A 26,741-nucleotide genomic window follows, 5' to 3' on the forward strand; every position below is an offset into this window, starting at 1 on the left:
GGTTTTTATCTTTTGATTTGTTAATGTGGTGTGTCACATTAATTGATTTGCAGATATTGTACCAACCTTGCTTCCCAGGAATAAATCCAACTTGATCATGGTGTATGATATTTTTACTATACTGCTAAATTAGGTTTGCTAATATTTTTTGAGGATTTTTGCATCAATGTTCATAAGAGACTTCGGCCTATAGTTTTTCTTTTTTTGTAATATCTTTGTCTGGTTTTGGAATCAAAGTAATGGTGGCCTCATAAAAGGAATTAGGGAACCTTCCTTTTTCTTGAATTTTTTAAAACAGTTGGAGAAGAATAGGTGTTAATTCTTCTCTGAATGTTTGGTAAAATTTGCCTGTGAAACCATCTGGTCCAGGACTTTTGTTTTGGGGGAGGTTTTTGATTATTGATTCTATTTTAATTGGTCAGTACAGATTTTCTGTTTCTTCTGGACTCAGTCTTGGAAGATTATATGTTTCTAGGAATGTGTCCATTTCTTTCAGATTGTCCAATTTGTTGGCATATAATTGCTCATAGTGTTTTCTTATTATCCATTGTATTTCTGCGGAGTCCGTGGTTATTTATCCCCTGTCATTTCTGATTTCATTTATTTGAGCCCTCTTTCTTTTTTCCTTAATGAGTCTGGCTAAGGGTCTGTCACTTTTCTTTATCTTTTCAAAGAACTAGCTCTTGGTTTCATTAATTTTTTGTATTGTTTTTCTAGACTGTATTTCATTTATTTCTGCTCTGCTCTTTATTATTCCCTTCCTTCTGTTCACTTTGGGCTTTGTTTGATGTTCTTTTTCTAGTTCTTTTAAGTGAAAGTTTAGATTGTTTATTTGAGCTTTTTCTTGTTTCTTGAGGTAGGCCTGTATTACTATGAATTTTCCTCTTAGGACTGCTTTAACTGTGTCCCATAAATTTTGAGTCGTGTTTTCATTTTCATTTATCTCTAGGTATCTTTTGATTTCTTCCTTGATTTCATTAATAATCCATTCATTGTTTAGAAGCATGTTATTTAGCCTCCATGTGTTCGTGTATTTTCCAGCTTTTTTCTTGTAGTTGTTATCTAGTTTCATACCATTGTGATCACAGAAGACGGTTGATATGATTTCAGTCTTCTTAAATTTATTGAGACTTGTTTTGTGTCCTAACATGTGGTGTGTTTTTGAAAATGTTCCATGTGCACTTGAGAAGATGTATATTTTATTGCTTTAAAGTAAAATGCTCTGAAAATATCTATTAAATTCACCTGGTCTAGTGTGTCTTTTAGGCCCATTGTTTCCTTGTTGATTATTTGCCTGGAAGATCTGTAGGACTTTTTTTTTTTTTTTTATAAGAGCCTATTAAAAAATGAAACAATTTCATATATAATAAATCTTTTTAAATTTTTAATTTAAAAATTAAAAACTGTTGAATAAACCAAATAACAGGTTAGATATCGCTAAAGGAAAAATTAGATTTAAAAAGAGCAGAAAGATAATTAGGCGGTTCAACATAATCTAATAAGAGTTCCAAAAATAGAGAATGAAAAAGTTGCTATATTTAAAGAGAAGTGTTACCTCATCCGATTCCCTCAGTTGTTTGTCCCTCCAGCCATGCTTCCAAGAAGTTCCAGTGTCCTGGCCCAGGGTTATGGTTACAGCAAGAGGAGAGACAGGAGCATCACCTTGCCAGAATAGTCAGTCTTCTTTCTAAGCCCCATGAGTAATGGATGTGTGTAAGATTTTAAAGAAACCCAACACCTGCCTTACTGAGAAATTTAAAGGAACAATTATAACTCCACTTCATACATGAATGTATCATTTCAGAATTTATAAAGGACATTTTTAAAGGAGAAGAAAACTGCCAAACTATTTTACATAGTGGTTATACCATTTACATTCTTACCAACAATGTGAAGAGTTCCACTTTTCCACATTCTCACCAACACTTGTTATTGTCTGTCTTTTTTATTATAGCTATTCTAGTGGGTGTAAAGTGATTCTGTATGCTTTTAAGGTACATTTCAAACTGAGCATCCTGAAAATCAATTTTTTACATCAAACTTTTATTTCAAGCTGTTTATGATAATTAAAATTGTTGCTGAATGCCTTTCTAAACTGCCTTATCTTCCAAAGTCTAGTTGTAGTTTAAATTGAGAATAATCTTATGTTCACATGTCCTGACTATCAGTTTTTATTCACTTTGATTATTATGTTTTTAATGTGTTTAAAATAGTGTATGTCTGATAAATACAAACTGCACAGTATCACTATCCCCACCATTCTCCTCCCAAAAAACGTTAATTTTTTTTTTGGTCCTAACAACCTAAAGTTTCAAGAGAAGCATGTTTGAGGTAATCACCTTCTTGTAATTAGTTAAATGATTTCATGTATACATAACTATGTTTGCATAGAGCCAAGGCCTTTAGGCCAGTCATCTAGAATCAGAACATCATGATCACTTTCACATACAAAGGTGTGAACAGAAAAGGCCCAGATATATGTAAGTGCTCTTGGAAGTAATAGGAGAGCCCTGTTTGAGCAAGTTCACTACCCGTGCGTCAGTTGAGGCAAAGGGCTTGCAGCTTCTCTAGTTGTGTTAGTATAGCAAGTTGTTAACTACTTGCTGTAAGATTTTTTTCACACTCAAACTTTAGTTTCTTCTCTGTGCATTTACTTACTTTATAAGAGAGAGTAAAAGATATCTGGTGAGTATTCAGTGCTTATGGCACTAGTAAATAAAGAACCCCTTTTTTGTTACAAATGTGTAACTGCTGTGCTTACAGCTATTTGATTTTAAAAATAGCATGCAATTTGTATTTGTCCAAGGCTGAAGTTTGACTTTTAGAAAATTGGAATCTGTCCTGTGGCTGTTTTGTCTTTTTTTTTTTTTTTTTTTTCAAATAGACAGCTTGACTTTGTTGGCCCACCCTCTGTTTCCATTTCCTCCTGTTGCTGGGCTGCATAATCCACACTGGACAATCATTGAGCAAGCCTCTGGGGTCCTGGGGCCCGCGTTCCCCTCCAGTGCTTAACAACATCTCTCTGTTTCCAAATAAAGCTAAGAATTGTGCAGTCCTTTTTCATTACTTTGGTCAGCTTTGGCCTCTGGAAAACAGTCTATTTCTTCAAATATTATTTAAACTAAAAAAAAAAATTATTAATAGAAGGAGATTATGAAAGATAAGTAGAAAACATAAAATTCAAACAAATGTCTTTACAACTAACTAAAATTTTCATGTAACAGGGATCAATAAGCTATAGCTTTTGGCTCACTTATTTCAAACATGATGCAACTAATTCTAGTTGTACAAAATCATGTGGATAATATTTTAGGATAGAGCAGTATTAAGTAATTGAACTTTTGTGTAAATGAGCCAAGAGGGAGTCAACAGTAAAATCTTCATACTTTCAGACAACTTTAAGCCTTTCCACACATTGAAATACCAAGAGGGTGGGAATGCACTGAAAACATTATTTGGAACATGCAGAAAAGGAATCCAAAATCATTGTGCATCGAATAAGACCTTCAGGGAAAAAAATCCAAAAACCGCCCATTGACAAATGTGCCCTTGTTTATTAATTATGACCCAAAAAAGGCATAGTGACTGCTTCCAAAAACAGTATTTCAGATACCTCCACATCAAGAAAGACTTGCAGATTGCTAGTCTTAATCCAGGAAGATCGGAAAAACAAAACAGATTTTATGTTCTTTGTACCAAATTCTAGAGAATCTGTACACAATATTCCCTGCATTTATAGTCACTGCAAGATGGATATGACAGAATTGGAAGAGACTTAAAGAGAGACAGTGAAATAATCGAGATGGCTACAGGGCTTCCAGATGGAAAAAGAACTAAGCCTTCTCCACCCTAGATAGTAACAGCAGAATGGAGGCATTTGTGTATTTACTTATTTATTTTCTGTCTTTTCTGCTAGAGCCTATGCTTCATAAGCTCAGGGATGCTGTCTTTTGTGTTTTAATTTTTTGTTTAAATATATACATACAGAAAAGGGCAAACATCACAAATATGTAGTTGGATCATTTACCCAGTTCTCTGTTTCTGGGCCTTTCCAGGTTCTGATGATTATAAATAGTGCTGTTGTGATTTGTAGCCATTCAGATGTGTATGTTGTCATAATCCATTGTGATTTTTATTTGCATTTCCCTGATGTTCAGTGTTACTTTGTTCACAAGGGTGTACCCAGCATTTAACAAAATGCCTGGACTTTTCATTAGAGCTCTTTTAACACAAGTGACAGAAGATGGGACAGAAATCCAACGCACAATGGCTTACTTAGCAAAGAAGTTTGTGGCTACAGGAGTAGTAGAGGGCAGGAGTAGGTCCAACAATCAAAGAAAGAGTTGCCCAGCTTGGGGATCTTGGGGGGTTGCACCATGATGGAGAGTTCTCTCTCCACCGAGAGCTCCTCATCTCTGCAGGCTTTCTGCCAGGGCAGCACACAAACCTCACACAGCCGAGAAGAGGTCACCTGCAGCCGTTGGGTCATCTCTTCCCAGCTGGGTGAGCCGTGCAGGAAAAGCCTTCCTCCTCGCAGACTCCACCTGTCAGTTGGCCCAGGGCAGGCTTTTCGCTATTAGTGAGGAGCTAGCAATTCTGAGGTGACCTGAGCCAATCCTGTGAACAGGAACAAGTCTGCTGCCAGAAGAAGGGCGATGAGAAAGTACACTGGGCAAAGAAAAACAGGTCTGACAGTCCACAGAAGCTCCACACACTAGACATTCTGAAAATAACCATTTTGAGTGAATGAATGAGTCAATCCAAGTTCATAGTATGTAGACCCCATCATGTGTTAGAGGATGAGCTCGAAATACTTTTATTAAGGGGTCCTCTAGGAAAATAAAGCAGTTCCAGGGCAGCAAATAAAATCTTTCTGCACACAATTCCCCTAATTCGAGAGATATTCCACGCTAAAATATGAGTCATTCATTATAAGATCCGTTTTGCCAAGCCAATTCATGGATGGTCTGTAAAGAAATGAATAAATGAAAATTTTTTCAGTGTTTGCTACTGCTCTGTTATGTTTTGAGTCTGAAGTCAAGCCTAGGATCAGCTGGCTCCTCCCTCCTGCCCAGGCCAGCAGTGGAAGCCTGTAGTAATGGTGGTGGGCAGGGGTTCGGGGTGCTAGTTATGTGGTTTGTGGCCAGACAACAAGACGCGAGTTATTCTAGGATCCAAAGAACAACTATGTATTTTCTCCTAAGATTCTTTAAGTAGAAAATGGGAGCCCCTTATTAAAATAACTAAGCATAATTCTTAAAAACTGTGGCAGGATATAAAGAGGAAGGTACAGAATAAGCATCTAGGTCAGTTTCTTACCTCTCATTAATCTCAATGTCATCTGGGATCCTGGATGAGAATCCTGAAACAGAAAAAGGACATTAAGTAAAAACTAAGGAAAGCTGAATAAAGTATTCGATTTAATTATAAAAGTGATGCACTGATATTGGTTCATTAATTATAACAAATATACCACATCAGTGTTAGATGTGAATATGAGAACTCTGTACTATCTTCCCAATTTTTCTGTCAATCTAAAACTTCTAAAAAGTACAGTTTATCTTTTTAAAAAATTTGATATAGGTTCCTTGGAAGGAGCCCATACACAGAGGGTCCCTGGAAGTATAAACTTTCTTAGTTCAGAGTGAATTCACTCCAGTCTCCCTTCATTCTAACACTGAGCTGGACCACAGGTCACCTGAAATTTGCTTCAAAAAAAGGCATTAGGATTAGGAGGCCAGCTCAAGTTGGCTTCTTTACTTTGGGCTCCGGGTCACTGGAGCAGCCTTGTGTATCTCTGACCTTTATTTATCTTACTTTTAAAATGGGCGTAATTTTATATTCCCACCTCATAAAAGTGTCCTGTGATTCACTGTGTAAAGATCTGGCAAAGCTAGAACTATTTTGCAAATAGAATAAATCATTGTTCTTTGAACTGTTTTACTAAGGCTTGTTTTCCCCCCTCATGTTTTAATTTTCTTGTCCAATATTTATTTTATTTTATTTTATTTATTTTATTTTACTTATTTTATTTTACTTTTGCCTTGACCATCAGCTTTTGATGTAATATAACATTTTGACCATTTAAAATTTTATTTACATAAATTACGCCCTATTTTATTTTACCCCAGAGGTGGGGGTTTGCAGGTGTTGACTTCATGGTTCATTTATTTTCTTCCCATTTTAAAAACTGAAGCCATTTAACATACGGCTCTAGAGTATAAGTTTGGACATATATCATCAGCTCTTTAAAATGTAATTTAAATATTATTTAAACCTTAACTTCCATACCCAAACTATTCATCAAGTATCAGGGACAATTAAAAATGTTACTAAACACGAAAGCCCTCAAAAATGCAAGATTGAAACACACAGCCTTTATTAGGCACCCTGCCAAAACCCTTCTGAAATAACAGTAGAGTTTTAAAAGGCATAATGCATAAGGCTGAAGAATGGGTGGAAGAAAGGCAACGCTAACATACTGGAAGCCAGGAAGCAGATGAAAGTATAGTGACCCAAGCCTTGAAGGCAGCTGATTTGTTCTGTGGAACCTATGAAAATAAGCCTGTGGATAGGAGAAGAATTAGTGTAAAATTTGTATAAGAGTCAGTCCATCCCCACTCCACACCCCCACCCCCAATAGAAGACCTGTCTGAAAAAGATAGGAACCACTAGAAAGGGCCTGGACTCTGGTCCATGCCTCCTGTGGAGAGAAACTGAGGACTTTTAATAAAAAATAGACACAGCAAGTTTCTTTTACTATATCAGGAGCCCTTTGCACTTGGGGACTTAGGTCTTATTCGTGTTTAGTACACTATATGGAATATATGAACAAACTCGTAGGGGTAATTATGTTTCCCAACAAAATTTTTTTGTTGCTACCATCAAAGTCAGTTGCCAGCATGAATTATAAGTTAATTGTAGTAACATTCGACCTGTGTATTACAAATATATTTGAATTTAGAAGTGTTATATGGTAGAATGTCCACAAGCTCAGGTTTTGGAACGTGATTGCCAATCAATTTACCTGTGTGATCTTGAGCAAGTATCTTAATTTTTTGAGCCTCAGTTTCATTTAAATGGGCATTATACCGATGATTTCATATGACTGCTATCAGGGTTAAATGAACATGTCAAGAGCATGGAGCCTGCAGAGATTGAGGAGTCGATAAATTGTGTGTGGCGGTGTGTGTGTATGTTATCTTTTGAAAAAGAAACATAAGACTTTAAAAATTAAAGTGTGATTCCATGAAAAAATTTTAAGTGAGACCATAATAACTAAGTTATAGCAGTTTCAGTTTTCATTTACTTTGAGATTTATGAAATAATGAGAGAGTTTAAACATTAGTAATGATAAAATTGTCAGTGAATATCTGGAATACTACTTTCATTATCTGCATTATTTTGCTTGCATAATTCTATATTAATAACTGTATGAAGTCATGAATTTACCTCTAAAGAGTTTCTAACATTGATTATTATGTTTATATATGTGTGTGCATTCAGCTTCTTAATGATTGTTTCTGACTTTTAAAAGAAACCAGTTTGGCATACCTTTTTAATTATTAGTCTAGGAGGAAACAGAACTATTTTTCCGAGCATACAGTTGCTACCCAATTAGTTTAGAACACCCTTAAAAACAAAACTACTGCTAGGACTTATATTCCCACCTGAAGTCATGTTCATTGTCTTGTCATCTGAATTCAGGGTTTATTTTTAAGGGTACATTTGCCTTCACATTGATTGCAGAGCATGCATTTCTTAGCTGTACATTTGACTAAATTTGTTTGCCTAATTTTCCCCTTTTCATTCTAAAATGGGAAGGTATAGAAGACTTATATTTGTAAGCTTTATTCCTTTCTTGGATTCCCATATCCTTCTCCTTCTTTTAATTCCATTCTCTAGACAAAGTATTTATGGCCATATTTCATGTTGTGATCTCTCCAGCCAGCAACTCCTTGATTTCCTGAAAGTGCTGCTTGCTATAGGGGAATTTCCCACCCCTCCCCCCACCCCCAAACTGGCTGAGGAGGAACTCTAAGTGCATGCGGCTTTGGAGAGCACAGGGGTTTCTGCCTGTGTGATCTGGGCTGGCCAAGGCAGGAGAGGCTCCCACTCTTCCCTTGGGTCCCTAGGATTGGGAAGGATGGATGAGGGCAAAAGGTTTGTGGGCCACAACCCAGCACTGTCCTCCCTGCATCTCAGAGCTGCTTTCAGCAATGGCTCTAGCAAAGGTAGAGGGATTCCCATGAGAAAACCCTCTGGATAGTCTGGGAGTAGGGTGGGAGTGTGGAGGAATCATGCCAGGATGGAGCAATTAGAAGGGGACATAACACATCCTGGTTTTCTTTGGGAAGAGTGGGGGAGTGGTATGCTATTGGACATCAGAAAAGGCAGTATTGGTCTCACCATTGAGCAGGTTCGGTTGGAATGAAGTCAAAAGATGGCATCCTGGGTGACAGGACAACTCAGAACTCGCTGTGTTTCCTGGGCCAGAAATCACTATTAGTACCAAAGATTATAGACAAACAACAAATAAAATTTAAACATGCAATTATAAAATAAGTAACTGAGGGGTTTTTTGAGGAATTTTTCTAGCTTAATACAATTTAAAAGAAATACAAAAAATATGTAGCAAAAAATAAAGAAGTAGAAAGAAATATGGATTTGGGAATGAGGAATTTCTTCCTTAGAGGTTTGAGAACCATTCAGTAATCAGTACAGAAGCACAGAAATGACACTTGAACTGGACTCCGAAGGGAGTCCTGGAAACAGGAAGGCATTTGAGGAATGGAAAATGGAGTACAAAAGAAGAAAAGAAAGAAAGTACATTTCAGTCTTAGGGCTAAGGAGGACACTGTCCTGGGTGAAATGGAGAACGTGTGAGGGAGTAAGATTCTTACTGAGCAGGAAAGTCCCACTGTGTGTCTTGGTTTATTCCTATGGCTACACAGGACAAATGCATTCAGGGCTGCACCTGTCCCCTCTTCACAGGCCCCTGCCCCAGGCTGAATAATCACTAGGCCATCCAGGTGGGACTTGGGTGGTAGTTTTTTGTGTATGTGTGTATATATATATCTCTACGTAGAGATAGATATATATCTATATATATATATATATCTATATATATATCTGCTATACTTGTTTCTTCGGGTCACTTCCCAAAAGGAAACACAGTTAAACATGTGGTGTAGTTCCCTTCTCTTCTCTGGCTTGAGCTCTTGCCTCGGACCCTGCTCTCTCCATTCTTGGGGTTTCCTCCTCTCTGAGGAACATTTGGGCTGTCTGAGGCTCCACGTGCCCCTCTGGACGACCTGGTCTGCCAGACTTCTTCTGCAGGACAGCCAGACAGTACCTGTTGGCCTTTGGCCATGAGTTCTCTCATCGCAGCACAAAAGCAGTCACAGATTGTGCCCAAGTGAGTGAACGTGCCTGCATTCCAACAGGACTTTATTATGGACATTGAAGTTTGAATTTCATATGATTTTCACATGGCACACTCTTTGTTTGATTTTTTTAGATCATTTACAAATGTAAAAACCATTTTAGCTGGCCAACCATGCAGATACAGGGGCCGCAGAATTTATAGTAGTTGAAATTTGCCGCCCTTACTCCAGTGCCTCCCTCTTCCTGGTGGCACAGCGACCATTCATATGAGACTTTCTGTTAATAAAACCCCCCAAGTCTTTACTTTAAAAATGCTATTGGAATATATTTCTAAAAAGTGGGTCACTGAGATCCTCTGGTTCTTCCCAAGTCTCACAAAACAAAACGGGATGAAGAGGAGATGAGGCAAAGGGATGGGTCTATTCTGAAGCAGCCCAGGGCTGAGCAGGCACCAGGATGGGCTGTACTCGGGGCTGGGGCAGCGCAGGATATTTGGACAGGCCCTTGGGTGTCCTGGGGTGTTCGTGCCGGAAGACACCCATGAGTCATGCCCAGAGATTTGTGTGTGATCTGCAGTGTGTGCTGCAATGACATCCTTTGGCTTTCTCGGGTTTGTGAGCCACTATGGGCTTGGAATAGAGGTCTCCTGGTTGTTTTGTTTCAATAAGCAACATTTTTTTATCTCCTTCCAGACCAACGATACCCTAACAAAGCTACGGAGCATTTCTCAATTATTTTTTGGGTGGTTCCTGTGGTACAGGGCCCCCAGGAGCCTGCGTCTGAGAGAGCTTGGGGACACTGTGTTAACCCAGCCATAGGTCTGGTCTCTGCCCCCCACCCTGGTGAGCTGCTGTGCCCCTTATTTTACAACCAGGGCCTCTCATGTACAGACACGTGTGGAGCTGAGTCTGTGTCTCATCCTTAGGACCCTGTCCAGGAAAATTGGGGCAATGTGGTTTATAAGAGGTAATTCAGCAACATAGCACTTCATCTTACCTCATGGGATGTTTACTTTAACCACATAAATAGTCTAGAAAAACTTGTCAAAATTAAGTTCGTACCATTAGACTTGGAAGTGTAGTCTTTCCATCTTCTATGTAATCAAAATATTTAAAAGTAAGACTCCTTTTATCCAGTCTTGTACCTTGGAGGGTTTTGTTAAAATTTCGCTTGGATAGTGTGTCATGATTGCACTTTGTTGAAATGAGAAGCTTTAATTTCTTCTGGTTATTGTGCTAATTGGGAAATTTCCAGATTTCCTGGGACATCAAATGCTGCAGCCATTGGTTCTGTTACTTCAGGCATATGTGATGATGCGAAGGATTTCCTTTCCAGAATTGCCCTAGAGTAGTCATTTCTTCCCTGCGATAGCTTGTCACAGTCTGAGACCCCTCCTCACAACCACAGCCCTTCCTGTGACCAAGAGGACAGAGCACCTGGTCAGCACTTGCCCAGAAAACTTTCTCAGTAAATGCCAAATGAATGCCAGCTGTGTTGTAGTTGTGCGCATCATTAGATTTTTCACAGATAATGTGCTTTCTTACCCTCTGCTTTCTCTTCCCTCACAGAGGTGCCAGCATGCTGTGAGGGTCAGAGTAGGGGCTTCTGGAAGACTAGAGTGGCTGACCCAGTAAATGCATTGAGAGTAAAGAGGGTGGCAGTTTGCAGCCAGGGAAGGGATAAGGATTAGAGGGCCCTGGGAGTGATCTCGTGCTTGTTTTTTAACAGCTTGATATCCTTTATTTATCTATTGAATGATAGATAATATAAATAAATCTACATTTCAAGGATGAAAGCTTGCTATTACTGAGAATTATCTTCAACATTTATTGCTACTCCAAAAACAGGAATGTTCCATGCAATAGCAGCACTTTGCTTTTTTAGTTGATCACTCGTAGTAGTCATACTTATTTGCCTATGCTTGCCATAAAGTGAAATTACTGCCTGGGACGTCTCATAATTGATAAAGTCGGAGAGTGAACCCATTTACATAACTCTTAGTTATATTTCTTTTAAGACTCTCCAAGAGCAAATTAACTAATGTATGATGCTATTTACTGAAATGAAAAAAACCTAAAGAAAAAGAAACATCCTTCACTGTCTTTCATTCATGCCATTAATTATAACACATGAGGCAGCATAATCTGGTCTCTCCGATGACCTGAATTTTCTCTTTGTTGTTCATTCCATCCAGTACAATTGTTGCTATCATCAGCATCCATTGGTTCAGTTTTTACTCTTATCCCTCCTTCTGAATGGTGCAAATCATCAGGCAAAGAAGCCAACCAATTCGAATCATCTTAATGACTCATTCCAGATGCTTTTGAAACTTCTCAGCTGTTTCGAGGCGTCAGCATTTCTGCATCTCCATCATGACTCTCAAGGTCTCTCTTGCTTGATGGGGTTGGCATTCGTTTATGAGATGATGCACATGTACAAAGATCAGCTCAAGATCTAGCTTCTCTTGTCATTTTATACTCCCAGGGCTCCTTACCAAGATATCTAAGAAATTAATAAGGATAGGCATATTGAGTTTTCTCAGTTTATTCTTGTGATCCAGCTGCATAGGATGAAGCCGTTAAATGCCCTGACTTTCCAAAGGGTGAATGATAAGATCATCACATTGGAACTGGTTGTCAAACATCATCACTTTTGTTGAAAGTGGAGGCTTAAGAGCTAGGCCTTCCTGAATATTTTCATCTGTGTGCTCCTTGATGTACTTACTGCATTGGAGGTGGTGGAAGGGCACTCACTTGCTGTGGCTCACCCATTGTGGAAGATCAAGAACCTCAGCCCTGGGTTTACTCTGGTTACGCTTGTTTTTTTTTTCGTATGTGTGCTCAAGAGGACGAGGAAGGGGCCGTGGTGGCATGCTGGTACATGTGTCACACCACCTTGTCTTTCTGAACTCTTTTCCTTGAGAGGGCCTGGAAACACAAAAGCCCTAGTTGCTAGGAGTCCCAGTCTTGGTTTCTAAATACCCTCAGCTCTTTGGAGAAATGCTGATTCCCACTGAATAAATTAGTAACCTGTAAGTCAGTACTGATATACTGTTTAGGGGTAAAGGAAAACTCATTCTTCTGGTGGAAAGTCACTAATTGGATGTGGAAGGAATGAGGGAGACAGTCACCCTTTGGTAGCCCTCATGTGGTGAGTAGACCTCCAATGAAGAGCCAGACAATGGCCTGGTCTCAGGATGGCCCCTCAGAAAACACCAATTACAGGTGGAAAAGAGTGACTTTGGGCATCGAAACAGCATCATTTATTTCCATGGCACTCCTGGCATGGCATCATGGGGAGATGTCAGAAGCGGTCTGAGGCCCTACCGCAACCTGAGAGGCCTGCACTTTCCAAACTGCAAACTAGGGGACAGGGGGCCTGCAGTGGGCACAGGCAGGAGGATGGCCCCACTTGAGGCAACGCCTACTGCATGTCTGCAGCTTGAACTAGAAACAGCAAGTGACCATGGGTGTCCTGAGTGTGGGCATGCCTGCAGGGAGTTGACAGAAGGTCTTACGTACCCAGGCATAGTGGCTGCAGCTTTGGAGCACCCCCAGAACCATACATAAGAGCATGATTTTTATATAGCATCTGTGATTGTATAGACATAAAATGGTGTGAAGAAACTATACCCATGTCTGGTACAGAGGAGGCACTTAATATTTGTTAGTTTCTTTTTCAAAATGAGAGCAAATTGCACTTCCAAGTATGGATGTCATAGGCATTTGTAAGCCTTCTGACTTTGGGAAGGTTTGGAACACTTGTCTCAGAATTGTTAGGCGCAGGTATAGTGCAGATGCCCAGCATGGCTCTGACAACCTGCCTTCTGAGCTGCACATGCCCCATGCCTAGAACCCAGGAAATCATTAGCTTGCTGTTAAGCAGTCCCTCGCCAGGGCCCCCACCTATTGCTGCTGTGGGTGATGCCTGTGGATGTAGGCGGGCAGGCTTTTCCTCCTCTTTCTGCGCCCAGGTCCTTGGAGTCTGTGTGTTGTGTCAGATGACAAAAATAATAAAATTTAATAATGAGTTTGATGCTCTTTATTCAAGGGAAACTGTCCAGTGCCTCGCAAGCAGGGAGCACTCTTCCTGAGGGGGAGTGTTCTAGAACATTAAAGAGGCCGCAGGGAGACAGGCCAGAATTGGCCCTCAGGTCCTGTTTTCTTGCTCAGCTGAGTTGGAAGATTATGATTGGCATCAGGTGTCATCCGTAAGTGAGCGCGAGCTAACTTAGGTTTAAATCTGTGCCCTGAGCTGGGCCTCAGGGGTGGCCTCCATTTTGTGGGTCTTGATCTACAACGTAACTTATTAGTTGCCCCTGCCTCAGCCCACTCACGTCTTTTCTGTGCTGTGATGATATGAGGGTTGGCCTCCTCCTCCTCCCTCCTCTTTCATGGATCATTCCAGTCAGCACATACACTGTGCAAGCACCTCACATCCCTTGCTGCCAGCTCCTGCCAGTTCCCTTATTCCCCTGGCAACACAGCCTCCTGGCAGAATTGCCTGTACATGGGTCTCACCTCCTCACTTTGGATTCTTCTTCACCCCCAGAATCTGGCACAAGGCCCTGCACCCCACTAATACCCTTGTCTCAGCACCACCGACAGAGCCACAGGGTCACTCACTCCTTCCTCCTGGAACCTTGCCTATCCTCCCAGCCCTGAGCTGAGCGCTTCTTCCACAGACTGAGCTGGTGCCAGGAGCCCCATGTCTTCCTGTCACGCCACCTCTTCCCCACCAGCACAATCGCCTACACCCTTGCTCTCCCTGATTCTTTCATATCCCTATATCCAGCAAGCCCTGTCCATTCTTCTTTAGGAACACATCCCATTGTTACCACCAGGCAAACCATCTGTCACTCCTGGCCACAGGCCCCCCTGCTTCCTCCCTTGCCTTGCCCACCTCACCTTGTCCGCTCTCTACATACCAGTCAGCATGATCTTGTCAGAATTGGAGTGAGACTGCGTTCTGGGTGCTGGGGTGTGAGCCTGTTATGTCCTGGCCCCAACCACCTCCCACCTTCATCTGTACCTTTCTCCATATCACCACTTGCCCTGCTGCTTTGTGGGACCTCAATAAGCCAGCTCGTTCCTGCTGTGGGCTGGCTCTGTGCTGTCCATTCTCCACCTAGAGTCCCCTCCCCCTTGTCTTTCCAACATTCAGGTCTGAACCCAAGTGTCACTTGCTCAAGGATGCTCTCAGATGGCCTCCCACCACTAGATGTATATATATATGTGTTCCTCACTCCTGGATCCCCACTTCCAGAACAATGCTTGGTACCAACTGGGCCCATACAAAGACTGCTGTTCACCTGTAGGGAGCAAGGCTAGATACTCTAGTTCCCTAGAGTGGAGAAACATTCCTTTTAGAAAAAATTATGAGTCTGGGGTGTGGTCTCTCTAAAGTCAGCTTTATTGAGGTCTAATTTACATACAATAAAATGTACCTCTTTAACTGTATAGAGTTTGCTGAGTTCTGACACATGTCTTTGCAGTCATTCTGTCCCCCTGGTGACTCCTGCTCTGTTCTTTTCTAGAATCTTATAACTGGAACCATGCTGTTATGTGGATAACATTGCTGAGCATGGTCCCATTGTGTGGATGGCACCTGTTGTTTCTTCACCCACTGTGGGGGAGATAGGACCTGGTGTATGCTTTGAAAGCATCACTCACTGTTATTAGTTTGGGGTTTTTATTAATGCAATTTTTTGCATGGACATATGGTTTAATTTTCCTTGGGTAAATACTTAGGCATGGGACTGCTGGATCATATGATAAGTGTATGTTTAACTTTATAAGAAGCTGCCACAATTACCAAATTCCCACCAGCAATGTATAATATTTCTAGTTGCTCCACATCGCCACCAAAACTTGCTATTGTTAGTATTTTTGATATTAGCCATTCTGGTAGGTACGTAGTGGTATCTCATTGTGGTTTTAATTTGCATTTCCCTAATGACTATCTTTTGCCTTCCGTATCTCATCTTTGGTTAAGCATCTTTAAATCCTTTTATGACCATTTTTTAAAATTAGGTTGTTTGTCTTATTACTGAGTCATAAAGTGTTCTTTATGTATTTTGAATGCAAGTTTTTGCCAATATTTTTGCTTAGTCTGAGGTTGGCCTTTTTCTTATCAATGGCTTTTAAGCACAGTAGTTTCTAATTATGAAACCAATTTCTCAGTTAACCAATTTATTTTTCTTTTATAGATCCTTTTTGTGTTGTATTTGAAAGATCTTTGGTTAACCTAGGATTACGAAGATTTTTCTCCTATGTTTCCTTTCAGAAGTTTTATAATTTTATCTCTTACATTTATATTTATGATCCATCTGGAGTAGTTTTGTGTATATGAGGTAAGCACTGAGGTTCATTTTTCTACATATAAATATCCAATTGTCCTAGCACCATTTGTTGAGAAGTCAGGGATGAATTCTGTCCCACAGTGTGACCTCACTGATCTCACATAGCTCTGGACCAGGCTGTCTTCAAAATACAAAATGTTACTAAAATGAGACTAGAGCCAAGACAAATGGGGAAGGAATAGTCTTTTCAACAACTGGCGCTTAAATAATTGGATATTCACAGGCAAAAGAATGAAATTGGACCTCTACTTCATACCATGCACAAAAATAAACTCAAAATGGATCAAATATCCAATTTTAAGAGCTAAAATGATAGAACTTTTAGAAGAAAATAGGTTTAATCTCTGTGACTTTGGATTACATTTTTTAGCTATGATACCAAAAGCACAAGCCAAAAAAGGACAATATAAATTGTTCTTCACTAAAAACTTTATCGAGTGACACCATTAAGAAGTAAAAAGACAATTCACGGAACGGAAGAACATTTTAGAAAACCATATATCTGATGAGTGATTTGTATCTGGAATATATAAAGAACTATTACAACTCAATAATAAACAGGAAAATAACCCCTTTAAAAAATAGGCAAAGGATCTGAATAGTTGTTTATCCAAAGGTGTACAATGGTCAATAAGCACATGTAAAGATGTTCTACATCATTGGCCATCAGGGAAGTGCAAATCAAAACCACAATGAGATACCACCTCACACCCACTAGAATGGCTAGAATTTAAAAAAAAGAGGAAAGTAATAAGTGTTGGCAAGGAGATGGAGAAATCAGAACCCCATATACTACTGATGGAATTTAAAAATTGTACAGACACTGTGGAAAACAGTTTAGCAGTTCCTCAAGTCGTTACATACAGTTTCATATGACTAGCAATTCCACTCCTAGATATATAATCAAAAGAAATGAATACATGTCCATGTAAAAACTCATATAAAAATGTTCATCACAGTATTATTTCCAGTAGCCAAGAAGAAAAAACCACCCGTGTTCATCAGCCGATGAATGGATAAACAAAATTAGCATATCCATACAGTAGAACGGTCTTCAGCAAAGTAAGAGAATGATACATGCTGTAATATGGACGCGCCTCAAAAACATGCTAAGGGAAAGAAGCCAGTCACAAAAGACCACATATTGTATGACTGATTCCATTTGTATAACATGTCTAGAATAGGGCCATCTATAGAGACAGGAGATTAGTGGTTGCTAATGGCTAAGTGGGGGTGAGGGGGTCCTGAGAGGATTAAGGGAGGTTAGCTTAAGGGTATGGGGTTTCTTAAGGGGATGATGAAAATGTTTTGGATTTAGAAAGTAGTAATGATTATATAACCTTGTGAATATACTAAAACCCACTGAATTATACACTTTAAAGAAGTGAATTTTGTTACGTGAATTATATCTCAATTAAAAAAAAAAATCATTGAGTCAGCCAGACATAATCTTTGGGAACATATTGAAGTCAAGATGAACTGACATATCTGTTGACACTCAAGAGAACATTTATACTCAGGATTCAAGATTTCACATTTGTTTAAGGGGGAGGCAGGTTGTTCCTCCTCGGCAGTGGGCTGGTGTGACTGATAATGCACACAAGGCTGGTTTTCTTTAATGTTCTGTTAAAAAATTTGTTCCCTTTGGACCAGCATCTAGCAGCCATTCCAACAGCAAAATAGGTCTCACGTAAAACTGGGGTAGATAGCAAATTGTCAACATTCTCACAGCCACCATTTTTCTATCATAAGCACCAGGAGAATTCTTGAATGCAAACTCCAGGCATATGGCAAACAGCTGAATAAACACACATTTTGAATCACCGCTTATGACAAGCTTCCTGTGGAAGCCTGATGGGTCCAGTGTGTAGTTCTAATTATTAGTGATCACGTCTAGGCTCTGCTCTTTGTGTTGTTTCTGGGCTGCTCATCGGCTTTCTTCCTATGTGTCATACTCTGAACATATCTGAGGTCACCAGGCAAGTGAATGAAGTCGGACAAACAGCAATATTATTAACTTGTATAAAAGAAAATTTTCTACACATCCCCCCCACCTTCCCCCACTTCCTCCGCAACACAAGCTGAATGCCTGACCTCTCCCTAATGTCAGCATTTCTACTTTTAGTGGTTAAAAAAAAGAATAAAAGGAGTACAATTTATTTTTTAGTGAAAGCTTCTAAATCTATAAACTCTCTTTTTGTTCATGAAGAGAAGGCCTAGCGAGGCTTTGAGGTTTGCCGGGAGGCTGAGCCTGCAGCCAGTTTATACCGCCTTGGGCCCCATGTTGGAGCCAGCCCAGGCCACATGCTGCAATAGCTCAGCCTGGAAGTTACACTGCCACATTCACATGTTCTCCTCTACATTCCTCATACAGTTGTTATTAATTTGGAAGAGCTTGAGGTTTAAAAATCAACCAACAGTTTCCATTTAAAACACTTAGGTATACATTTTAAGTAAAAATGGTTTCGGTGAAATTAGCTTAAACCAGGCCCACCCCAGTATTTGGTCAGGACAGCTTGGTGTTTGGACGTGTTCTTGCTCTGTCGGCATCTTGCACACATGTATCTGAGAAGACTGGACTCACACTCTAGGAACAAGATCACTGATATGTAGGCTAATCCTTTAAAAGCTGTGACCTATCTTTGTCCGCGCAAAACCTCATTTGATAGAGCTTAATTAAGTTCAGTTCACCAAATACTTGTGGTCTCCAAAAGGCCCTATCCTCTGAAGCCTACAGATTGTCCATCCACAGTTTTTGCCCTGCCCCTTGTCTTCAGGGGTTCTCTGACTAGTTTGTAGACCAAGCAGTTCTCAGGTGAAGCTGCTTTCCATGAGGCTCAGAGTGGCCACATGGCTGGGTTTGGGTTTGGAACATGGAGGGGCTTGCATCTGACTTAAGCATCAGCCCAGGTGTGCATTTCTGCAGCAGGCACTGTGAGAGCAGGGAAGAAAATGTGTTCTAGGAACCTGAAATCTCACTGTGGAGCCTACTTTAATAGTCTCTCTCATATCGCCCCAACCCTGCAGTCTATTCCCATAAGAGCAAACAAAAGTTTCTAAGAACTGAGACAACGGGACCACTTGTAACTATATCTGTTGTGCACATTCTGTTGTTTTTCTAATAACCTAAAAGCCAAGTCTAAATTAAGGTGTCAGTTCTGATATACTAAAGATTCCCTGGGCCTACTGCACAGATAATAACAGACATTTCCAGAATTATTATATTATGTGGGGGAAAGCCACCCCTTGCTTAGAGTTTGCAAGCCTAGAAATTTTTGAAATACCACTTCATTTCTCTCTTTTAGAGAGAATATTTTTTACTCTAAAATGATACACTGCTTCATCATGAAGCTGACTTTTTGCAGGGCATGCTCCCCAAAAACCCATTACACAGAATAGTTGGGCACTGTGCCTGGGGGAGATGAACAGTTCGATGGGAGAGTAGCCGGCCGGCCTCACACTATGCTGGAGCTGTCTGGTTACTGATGTGCAGGCTGGAGCCGTTTGGTGGCAAGTGTGAGGATAGAAAAGTGGGAGCATCCACTGTGGTGGAGGCTAGCCCACAGACTTCAGTTTGAAAGACTTTTAAAGCCAAATGCCAAAGCTGTAGAGCAAAACAGTTGCTATACCATGAGAAACCTGGTACACAACAGTTCATTTCAGTCATCAGGGTCAGCAATCACCTTGGTGAGTCGGCTGGTCCCTGTTGACTGGCCGCCTCCGGGAAGGATGGAGGGGCTGTTTCCGATTGGAGAGGACTAAGAAAGCAGGACGGCCAAATGCTACAGGACCTTGGGCGAATAAACCGGTGACACTAGAACAAAGTTGTTCTGTAACATATTAATACTGGGGAGTTGATAGAGTGGCAGCTTAGAGGCCATGTAGCAATGGAAAGATCTAGAACCACAGCACCAGTGAGCACAGGAGGCAGAAATGTGGATGATCATGGCCAGGGCACCACGATGCCACATGCTATACAGGTGCCTGGCACATTGGAAACTTAAAAGACTTTCAGGGAATGAGAGACACCTCAAAAGGGTTTCTCACTTCTTTTTAGTCATCTGGAACAGCATCCTGGTGCTCCACAGATGTCTCTGTAACTTTTTTTTCTCCCCATAGGAAAAGTACCCAGCAGCTGTGCACCTCTCTGAGGGAGCCTCCTCCAGCTACATGAAGGTCCAGAGCACCAGCAAGCCAGGGTGAGTGGAGATGCCCCATGGCACACTAGGCTAGCCTCGCTGGCCAAGTCCCTCCCCAGCAATCAGATGGCTGTTTCCTGTTAAAAACAAGGATAAAAATAGAAGACAAATATACACTACCTGACATCTTGAGAGATGTCTGTGGAGTCATAACAGATAGATATGCAGCTGGGTAGGGGGGCTCACTGAGCGAGAGAAAGGGAACAGAGGGACAGTGAATGTCTGCATAGTTGGTAGGGGGAGGAAAACGCCAGCAGGTGGATTCACTGCCAGGGTCCTTAGGGGACCACGGAAGGGAGGCCAGGAAGAGGTAGAGCTGTTATGATCAACTTATTTCAGAAAAGTTCAGGAGGCTACAAGCGCTGAGTGAGAAGACTCATCTGGGTCTCTCAGGTGCCATGGGCGCCCTTGTGTGTGCACGCGGAGAGGTCTGCCTAAATGTGATGTACTTGGTGACCTGCATATGAGCGCCTAAAGATCTTTTGATTTCAAGCCTTAAAATTGTGTCGTAGTTTTGAAGGCTTCTGGGACTTGGGTTTTAATAATAAAGTGTTATTTCCAAATTTCACCTCTGGTGGCACATGTAGCTATAGATCATTTTCAGTGCTTATACTCGATTGGGCGAATATATGTATTTCTGCATTCTTCAGGTCTTTAGCATTTGGGTTGTTTTCCACTATTCCTAACCTTCCTGTTCATGTCCCCTGGCACATGAGTATACAAGCTCCTCTTGGGTGTATACCTAGAAGTGCAATTCCTGAGTCATGCAGTAGATTCAGCTGTCACTGCAAAATTCTTTTCCAAGTAGTTTATCAATTTATATTTCCCACTGGTAATTGGAAGTTTTTGTTGCTCTACGTCCTGCTGTACTTGTACTGTCACACTAATATTAGTGGGTACAAAACAGTGTCTGTGATCTTCATTTCCATTTTCCTGTTTGTTTGTGTTATTCATGTTTGACTGACCATACTTCCTCTTCATCTGTGGGTAGATGTCTTTAGGAGCAGGGCCAGCTGAGCATGGCCTCCGGGAAGGTTGGGTGGAGGGCAGCACTCCTGCCTGTGTGGGTGTCCTCTTCTTGCTGCATAGTTTACTCTTTTAACCAGGTTTCAAAGGCACTCAGTGATGGATCATACCTCTTTCAGATTTGAATTAGTAATCGTTTGGAGGATACAAATAGATGAAGATGGGAAGATTTTGCCAAAGCTGGATCTTCTCACCAACGTGCCACAGCAAGGTAGAGAGGGGCTCCGTGTGGGTGTTCTGGTGACTTCCTCATGTGCCTGACAGAGACATCTACTTATTTCATCTGGTTTTTAAGTTGAAAATCTCATTATTGTACTTTTTACCTCAGTTTTTAAAATATTTTTAAAATAATCTGTGAAAAAGCACATGCTGGGGCGGGGCGGGGGGCGGTCGCCGGTCGCTCCCTCATGGGCCTCCTGGGCTGAATGCACGAGGGGAATGTTCTGCCTCTGCCTCTAACACACGGGTAAATGCTGTGTTCACAGTCATGACACCGTCATCCTGGCTCCCACTCAGGGTGGCCAGTTGGGGAGGAAGGAACGGTCTCGGTGAAGTTTCTTACCCAGTGTGTTTTCTTTACAGCCCTGAAGTTGGACAAGAAGGGAGTCATAGAAACTGCTCCTCTCAGCTTCCGAAGCCTGCTAGGAGTGCTGGGCATTGAAGCAGCTCTAGAAAGCCTAATAAAGTCGCTTTGCACAGAGAAAAATGACTAGTTCCCGAACAGTGAACACATAGGAGTCAGATGCTGCACCAGAAGGCATGTGATTTTATTGAATATAAACATGTTATTTTCCACTGGGAAACTATACCTTTAGAACATGTTGTCTAAGCAGTTGTGGCACATTACATATAAACTGTCAGGACACAAAAAATAAATACAGCTATTTAAATGCAAAATGCCAAACGAATGATATGTATATTTTTAAAAATAAGGTTAATATTTGAGAAAGTACAAGAGTGGGTGTCTGTCCTTGGATGCGGGAAGCTGTGTCATCATCCCACCCCACCCCACCCCACCCCTGCCCAGCACCCAGTCTAAGGGCAGAGGCAGCTGCCCAGCACCTGGGGGCTCTTGGAGCTTTATTCCTTAGACATTCCTCAGATGTATCTTCCTCCTCACCTCCCTGCTCTGGAAAGCAGCCATTGGAGGCGTTCAAAGCACCTCTCCAAGAGTCCTCTGATGGTCACTCTTCTTGGTCTTCCACAAAAAAGTGAAGCATGAGCTTTAAAAACGCAGTAAGACTGCAAAGATTGCATTGTTCACTCACACAGGGCCTTAGTACCCCCATCCCTCTGCACAGAAGAAACAGGGCTGTTGTGTAAGTCCCCCAGAGTCTAAGTGCTGCCCTGACTTCAGTCACCCATTTAAAATGTTGTTAGAACTGGTGAAAACATTGTTTCAATCAAGTGAACACCGCAGTCAGGGTAGAGGCTGCAGTGGAGTGAGCATAGCAATGTTGGACTAAGGCCAGCCTAGCAGGGGGCACTCATCTAGCTGCTCTTACTCCACGTTTCAGACTGTCCAGTCTGGCTGGGATGGACCCTGGGACACCGCCCAGCCAGCCTCCTCAAGGGGCTGGGATTCCAGAGCTCTGTGCACAGGGACCCAGGGTCCTCTGTGGACGGTAGTGCTGGGCAAGACCATGTCCATGTGTCATCGTTGTGTCCCATGCACTCCATCCCCTGTCCCAGGACAGCACCAAGGAATAACCTCCAGCCAAAACAACACTGACAGCTGCTTCCCTCCCCACACTCTGGAGCCTGTAACTCGCCCATGAGAATGCAGATCCACATGTCCCTAGAGATGGAGTCTCCAAAGCCCCCAAACCTCAACACACTCATGACGAAAGGTGTGTGTCATTTGAGTATCTTTTTGACTCTCTGAGTATAGAAGTAAGAAGTAAATGTTAGTGCAGAACTGAAGAATAAATTCTAGAAGAGCTGGCTTGATTCAAACGTGTAATTCTCAAGTTATCGCAAAATTCCCCACAAAAATTTACAATCAGCAAAATATTCTTATTTTTCATGTAGCATTTTCATATAATTCCATGTTTTCACTAATATTATAATATGTTACAATAAGCCTTCATTAGTCCCTCAATATGATATAAATAATCAAATCTGTACAACCTACCATAGAATAAAAAACTGAAGCCAAGATTCCCAACAGTTTCCATAGCAGCCAGGCACACTTTGGGTGACCCCAACAAGAGCCCTCTTGGTACCAGCCAGGAGTTACTCATCTTGCAGAAGGGAGGTGGCCCAGCACCACTTGAGGCTGCAAACACCATGCATCTTAGTGAAACCCGAGAGAGCAACAGGTACCGAGAGGAGAGAAAACTCAGTGCTGGCTCTGGAGAGCTGGCTGAGATTCCCCAAACACCCCAAAATGCCAAGAACACAGAGCTGGAAGGAACACTGCTGCCCCATGACACCCACCCTGGGCACAGCAGCTCAGTGGTACAGCTCTGCTTCCAGCTTCTACAGCAGCAATTTTAGGTGGGAAAGAATCCCTTGTCTCCCCTAAAGTTAAAATCATTCTGTAAAAAAACAAAACAAAAAAAGAATGCAAGTCAATGCTCGAATGAGTGGTGTTCACCCCTGACCTGAGTCCTGCGATCCCTGCCAACCCTGTGCAGAATGGCGGCCACGGCACCTCCACAGGGACCCCAAGTCCACAGTGCTCAGAACGGATGTCTGCACCAGCAATCCATCACTCTCTGCAGCAGGGAACCACTTAACTGTGCTGACGTGTCGCTTGCATTAAAAAAAGTGACCAAGTTACTCAGCTGGGCAAGTTCCAGTAGTATCAATCTTTTCTTAAAAGTCCAAATTTTAAGATGTACATGACAATTCAAGTTTTTTATGTCAGGAGTCTGGTGGTAGGAGATCCAAACCTTGGGTCTTATAATAAGGCTTTTTGTATTAGAGATAAGACATGAGCCCAGGGCGGGAAGGAAGAACTGCCCAGAGGGGCCTCCCGAGACACAGCATACCACAGGGCTCACATCTCACATTCCTTGTCCATTTCTAGTACTCTTTCATTCCACATCTCCCAGAAGCAGCCCCACCTCAACAGTGGTTAAAAAGCAAAAACATTCACAGCCAAAAGTCACCCAACACAAGAGAAAATAGCTCTATCATTCAACCTTCACATTCTATCTTCAAGTTTCAAAGACACCACAGGAAGGAAGTTAGACCTTATGGAGAACTAATGTGCAATCTTCGCTTTCCTTGAACCTAGTCGACATCATGGTGGCATCTTTGGTGTGTACAGTCTTTGAATAGTAGTTGACTATCTTGCCATCCAGTTTGTACTGATGAGGGATGCTCTCATAGGGCTTGAGGTCAAGGTCCAGCACAGACACGGAGAAGGCAAACCTGGATCTTGACGAAGGGACGATGGGCCTTTGATCAGAGCTGGAAGTAAAAAAGCAATTTCAGACCTCCCAAATCCTCTTATGCATTCCATCTCTGTGCCAGCTGGATGCACTAGTGCTGGAAGCTTCTGCAAGAGAGGCACCTACTGTGTGTGATACCTGCCACCACACCAGACGAGAAAGGGTTAAAGTGCAAAAATGGGAAAGCAATTATGTAGAATACGTGATTGATATTTCCCATATCCCAGTGGTATAAATGAATGCTGACAAAATTACTTTACTGTGGGCCAAGAATTACAAAACCCAAGAAAAAGTAGAAAGTAGATCTGGCCATTCAACAGCCAAATGGATAAAATGTTGAGAACAGAATTCTCATACGCCCTTCCCATTTCTGGTGAGAGCTGATGCTCCTTTCTGCTTTCTCATTTGGAGACAGCTGGTTTCATGTTTTATTCTCAAATTGTATTTGCACTGTTTTGTATTTTGTTCCCTAGGGCTTAGTTTTGTGGGTTTTCTAAACATCAGAATAGTCCTATGCTTAAAAAAAAATATGAACAATTACTAGTACTTAAAAACAAACTAATTCTGAATTTTGTCCTAAGACTGTTATGCTTCCCATGTTCAGTGCACATCTGCATCCGGTTGACTCGTTATCTGGTGTTAGATGAGTTCAGTGGGGCTGAAGGGAAGTAGAAGTCCTGATTGCTCGATGCTTTCTACTATTTAAATAGTAAGTAGTAAGAAATCATTCAAAAAAAAATCAAACAAAACTCTAATTTCAAAAGCTTCTGCCTGGGAGAGGGAAGGCTGACGAACACATTCCTGTTCTGATGAAGCTAATCAGGGCTTAGACTCTGACTCAGTTCCTACTCCAAAATACAGCTGATTGGAAAAATGAATCTGGGGCTCAGTTTCTGGGTTCTTAAACGACTCCCTCCTGAACAGCAGAGGACACACTTGCAAATTCAGGTCTTGCTTTGGAGTCTCCTCTCAGGGTCTAAAACCCAAACTCCATGCAGCTAGGCTTGGCATAGCACATGTCTCTAGCCCTCGACAGGGCTACACATTTTAAAGGACACCTCAATCTCTCACTTCAGAACTAGCGCCCAACAAAATGATGTGACCCTATCACACAGAGGCTTGTGGGAGGATGCTCCGAGGGCTTGCCCCTACGGGAAGTCTGACCATTTGTCGACCACAGGAGCACCCTTGTGTGGCTCCTGACACCTAAACACTTTGCCCCCTGTATCTGAGACTGGTGCCTATGTGGCTCAAAACCTTCTGGATACGTGTCCCAGCAACTCTCTCAACGTGTCAGTTTTTATTGAGGGTACCAGGGCCCCAAGCCCTCAGCAGGCCTCTCACATTTCTGCATCCTGACTGTGTCTTCCCCTCAGGCAGGGCACTGGATAATAACATCTCATTCAAAACGAGCTTAATCCAGCTAATGGATTCCTCATAGCTAAACACTGGGGGCATTTTCTTTAGTAATAACAGTTTTCAACTAAACAGAACAACCATTTTTTAATATTTTAGTTATACCCTATAAATGTGCCTCCAAGTTTCCTATCAGAAAATGGGTAATTCTGTACCTGCCGAAGAGCAGGAATCCTAGGAATATTTAGTTCAAACGCACTAGAAAAATGGGTGGCTAGCAGCCAGTAACAGTCATCTTGACCCTGGAACATTTGTCAGAAGCATGCAGAACATTCCGTAAATACTGTGCATGGGGTTTTGCTCCCTGCAGATCAATGCTGAAAATGCTGCCTAATTACTAAGAGATTATCAGGTTTATCCCGAGTTCCTAAAAAAAAGGTGGGGGAGGAGACCGGATGACAACAGTGATGTCCAGGAAGAGATGCTACAAACAGGCAGAACAATGCACGTGTTGCTTTAAAGGCTTCAAATGACCATGAAGGTCAGCATAGTGGGCCTGGTAGAGGACAGAGGAACAGGCCCACAGGAACTTAGTCTCTTGGTCCTCAGAACCTTGACAGAAGACGGGGGCTTCCTTTGAGAGAAAGGAATTTGCACCACAGTATCAAACCGCTTCTAAGTCCTTAGGGTGTTTTCTTAGAAAACAATAGTAATCTTCAATTTAATAGAACAATCTTTTAAAACTATTCTCATAAATGTCCTTTTGATGGAATTATAAGCTTTTAGAGAACAAGAGTTAACAAGTGGGATGATATTTAGTAGGCATCAGAGATGAGCCTCTGCTCATAAATGTGGGTCCTGCCTGGGGCTCCCTAATGAGGGGGAAACTGATTCTAGTCAATTCACAAAACCCACAGCAGTGAGCACCTCACCTTGCATCCTGCAGACAAGGGGACAGCGCGATCATGATGGAGCAGTCTTTTGCAGTCATGGCAACCCGGTACTGCTGAA

The 26,741-nt window shown here is 41.7% G+C and overlaps 2 protein-coding genes and 1 pseudogene across 7 annotated transcripts in view; 1 reads left to right on the forward strand and 2 right to left on the reverse strand.

The window, feature by feature from the left end:
* CENPP (centromere protein P) overlaps nucleotides 1-21,870 on the forward strand; it is a 207,293-nt gene extending 185,423 nt beyond the window's left edge. Inside the window, exons 6-8 of one of the 2 annotated variants that reach the window (XM_025040468.1) lie at nucleotides 19,868-19,947; nucleotides 21,054-21,184; nucleotides 21,556-21,870. In XM_025040468.1, the coding sequence (XP_024896236.1) occupies nucleotides 19,868-19,947; nucleotides 21,054-21,184; nucleotides 21,556-21,686 (342 nt within the window). In that variant the 3' untranslated portion in view covers nucleotides 21,687-21,870. The remainder of the gene's footprint in view (nucleotides 1-19,867; nucleotides 19,948-21,053; nucleotides 21,185-21,555) is intronic. The other variant, XM_006922811.3, reaches the window with a different exon arrangement.
* On the reverse strand, nucleotides 11,232-13,512 carry LOC112471807 (annotated as a pseudogene).
* LOC102882841 (inositol-pentakisphosphate 2-kinase) overlaps nucleotides 21,720-26,741 on the reverse strand; it is a 125,719-nt gene continuing 120,697 nt past the window's right edge. For all 5 annotated transcript variants that reach the window (XM_025040460.1, XM_025040459.1, XM_025040458.1 and 2 more), the window contains 2 exons: nucleotides 26,663-26,741; nucleotides 21,720-24,393 (listed from right to left, as the gene is read on the reverse strand). In XM_025040460.1, coding sequence (XP_024896228.1) covers nucleotides 24,168-24,393; nucleotides 26,663-26,741 — 305 coding nt within the window. In that variant the 3' untranslated portion in view covers nucleotides 21,720-24,167. The remainder of the gene's footprint in view (nucleotides 24,394-26,662) is intronic.

Source organism: Pteropus alecto, unplaced genomic scaffold, assembly GCF_000325575.1.
Source record: "Pteropus alecto unplaced genomic scaffold, ASM32557v1 scaffold129, whole genome shotgun sequence".
NCBI classification, from domain to species: domain Eukaryota; kingdom Metazoa; phylum Chordata; class Mammalia; order Chiroptera; family Pteropodidae; genus Pteropus; species Pteropus alecto.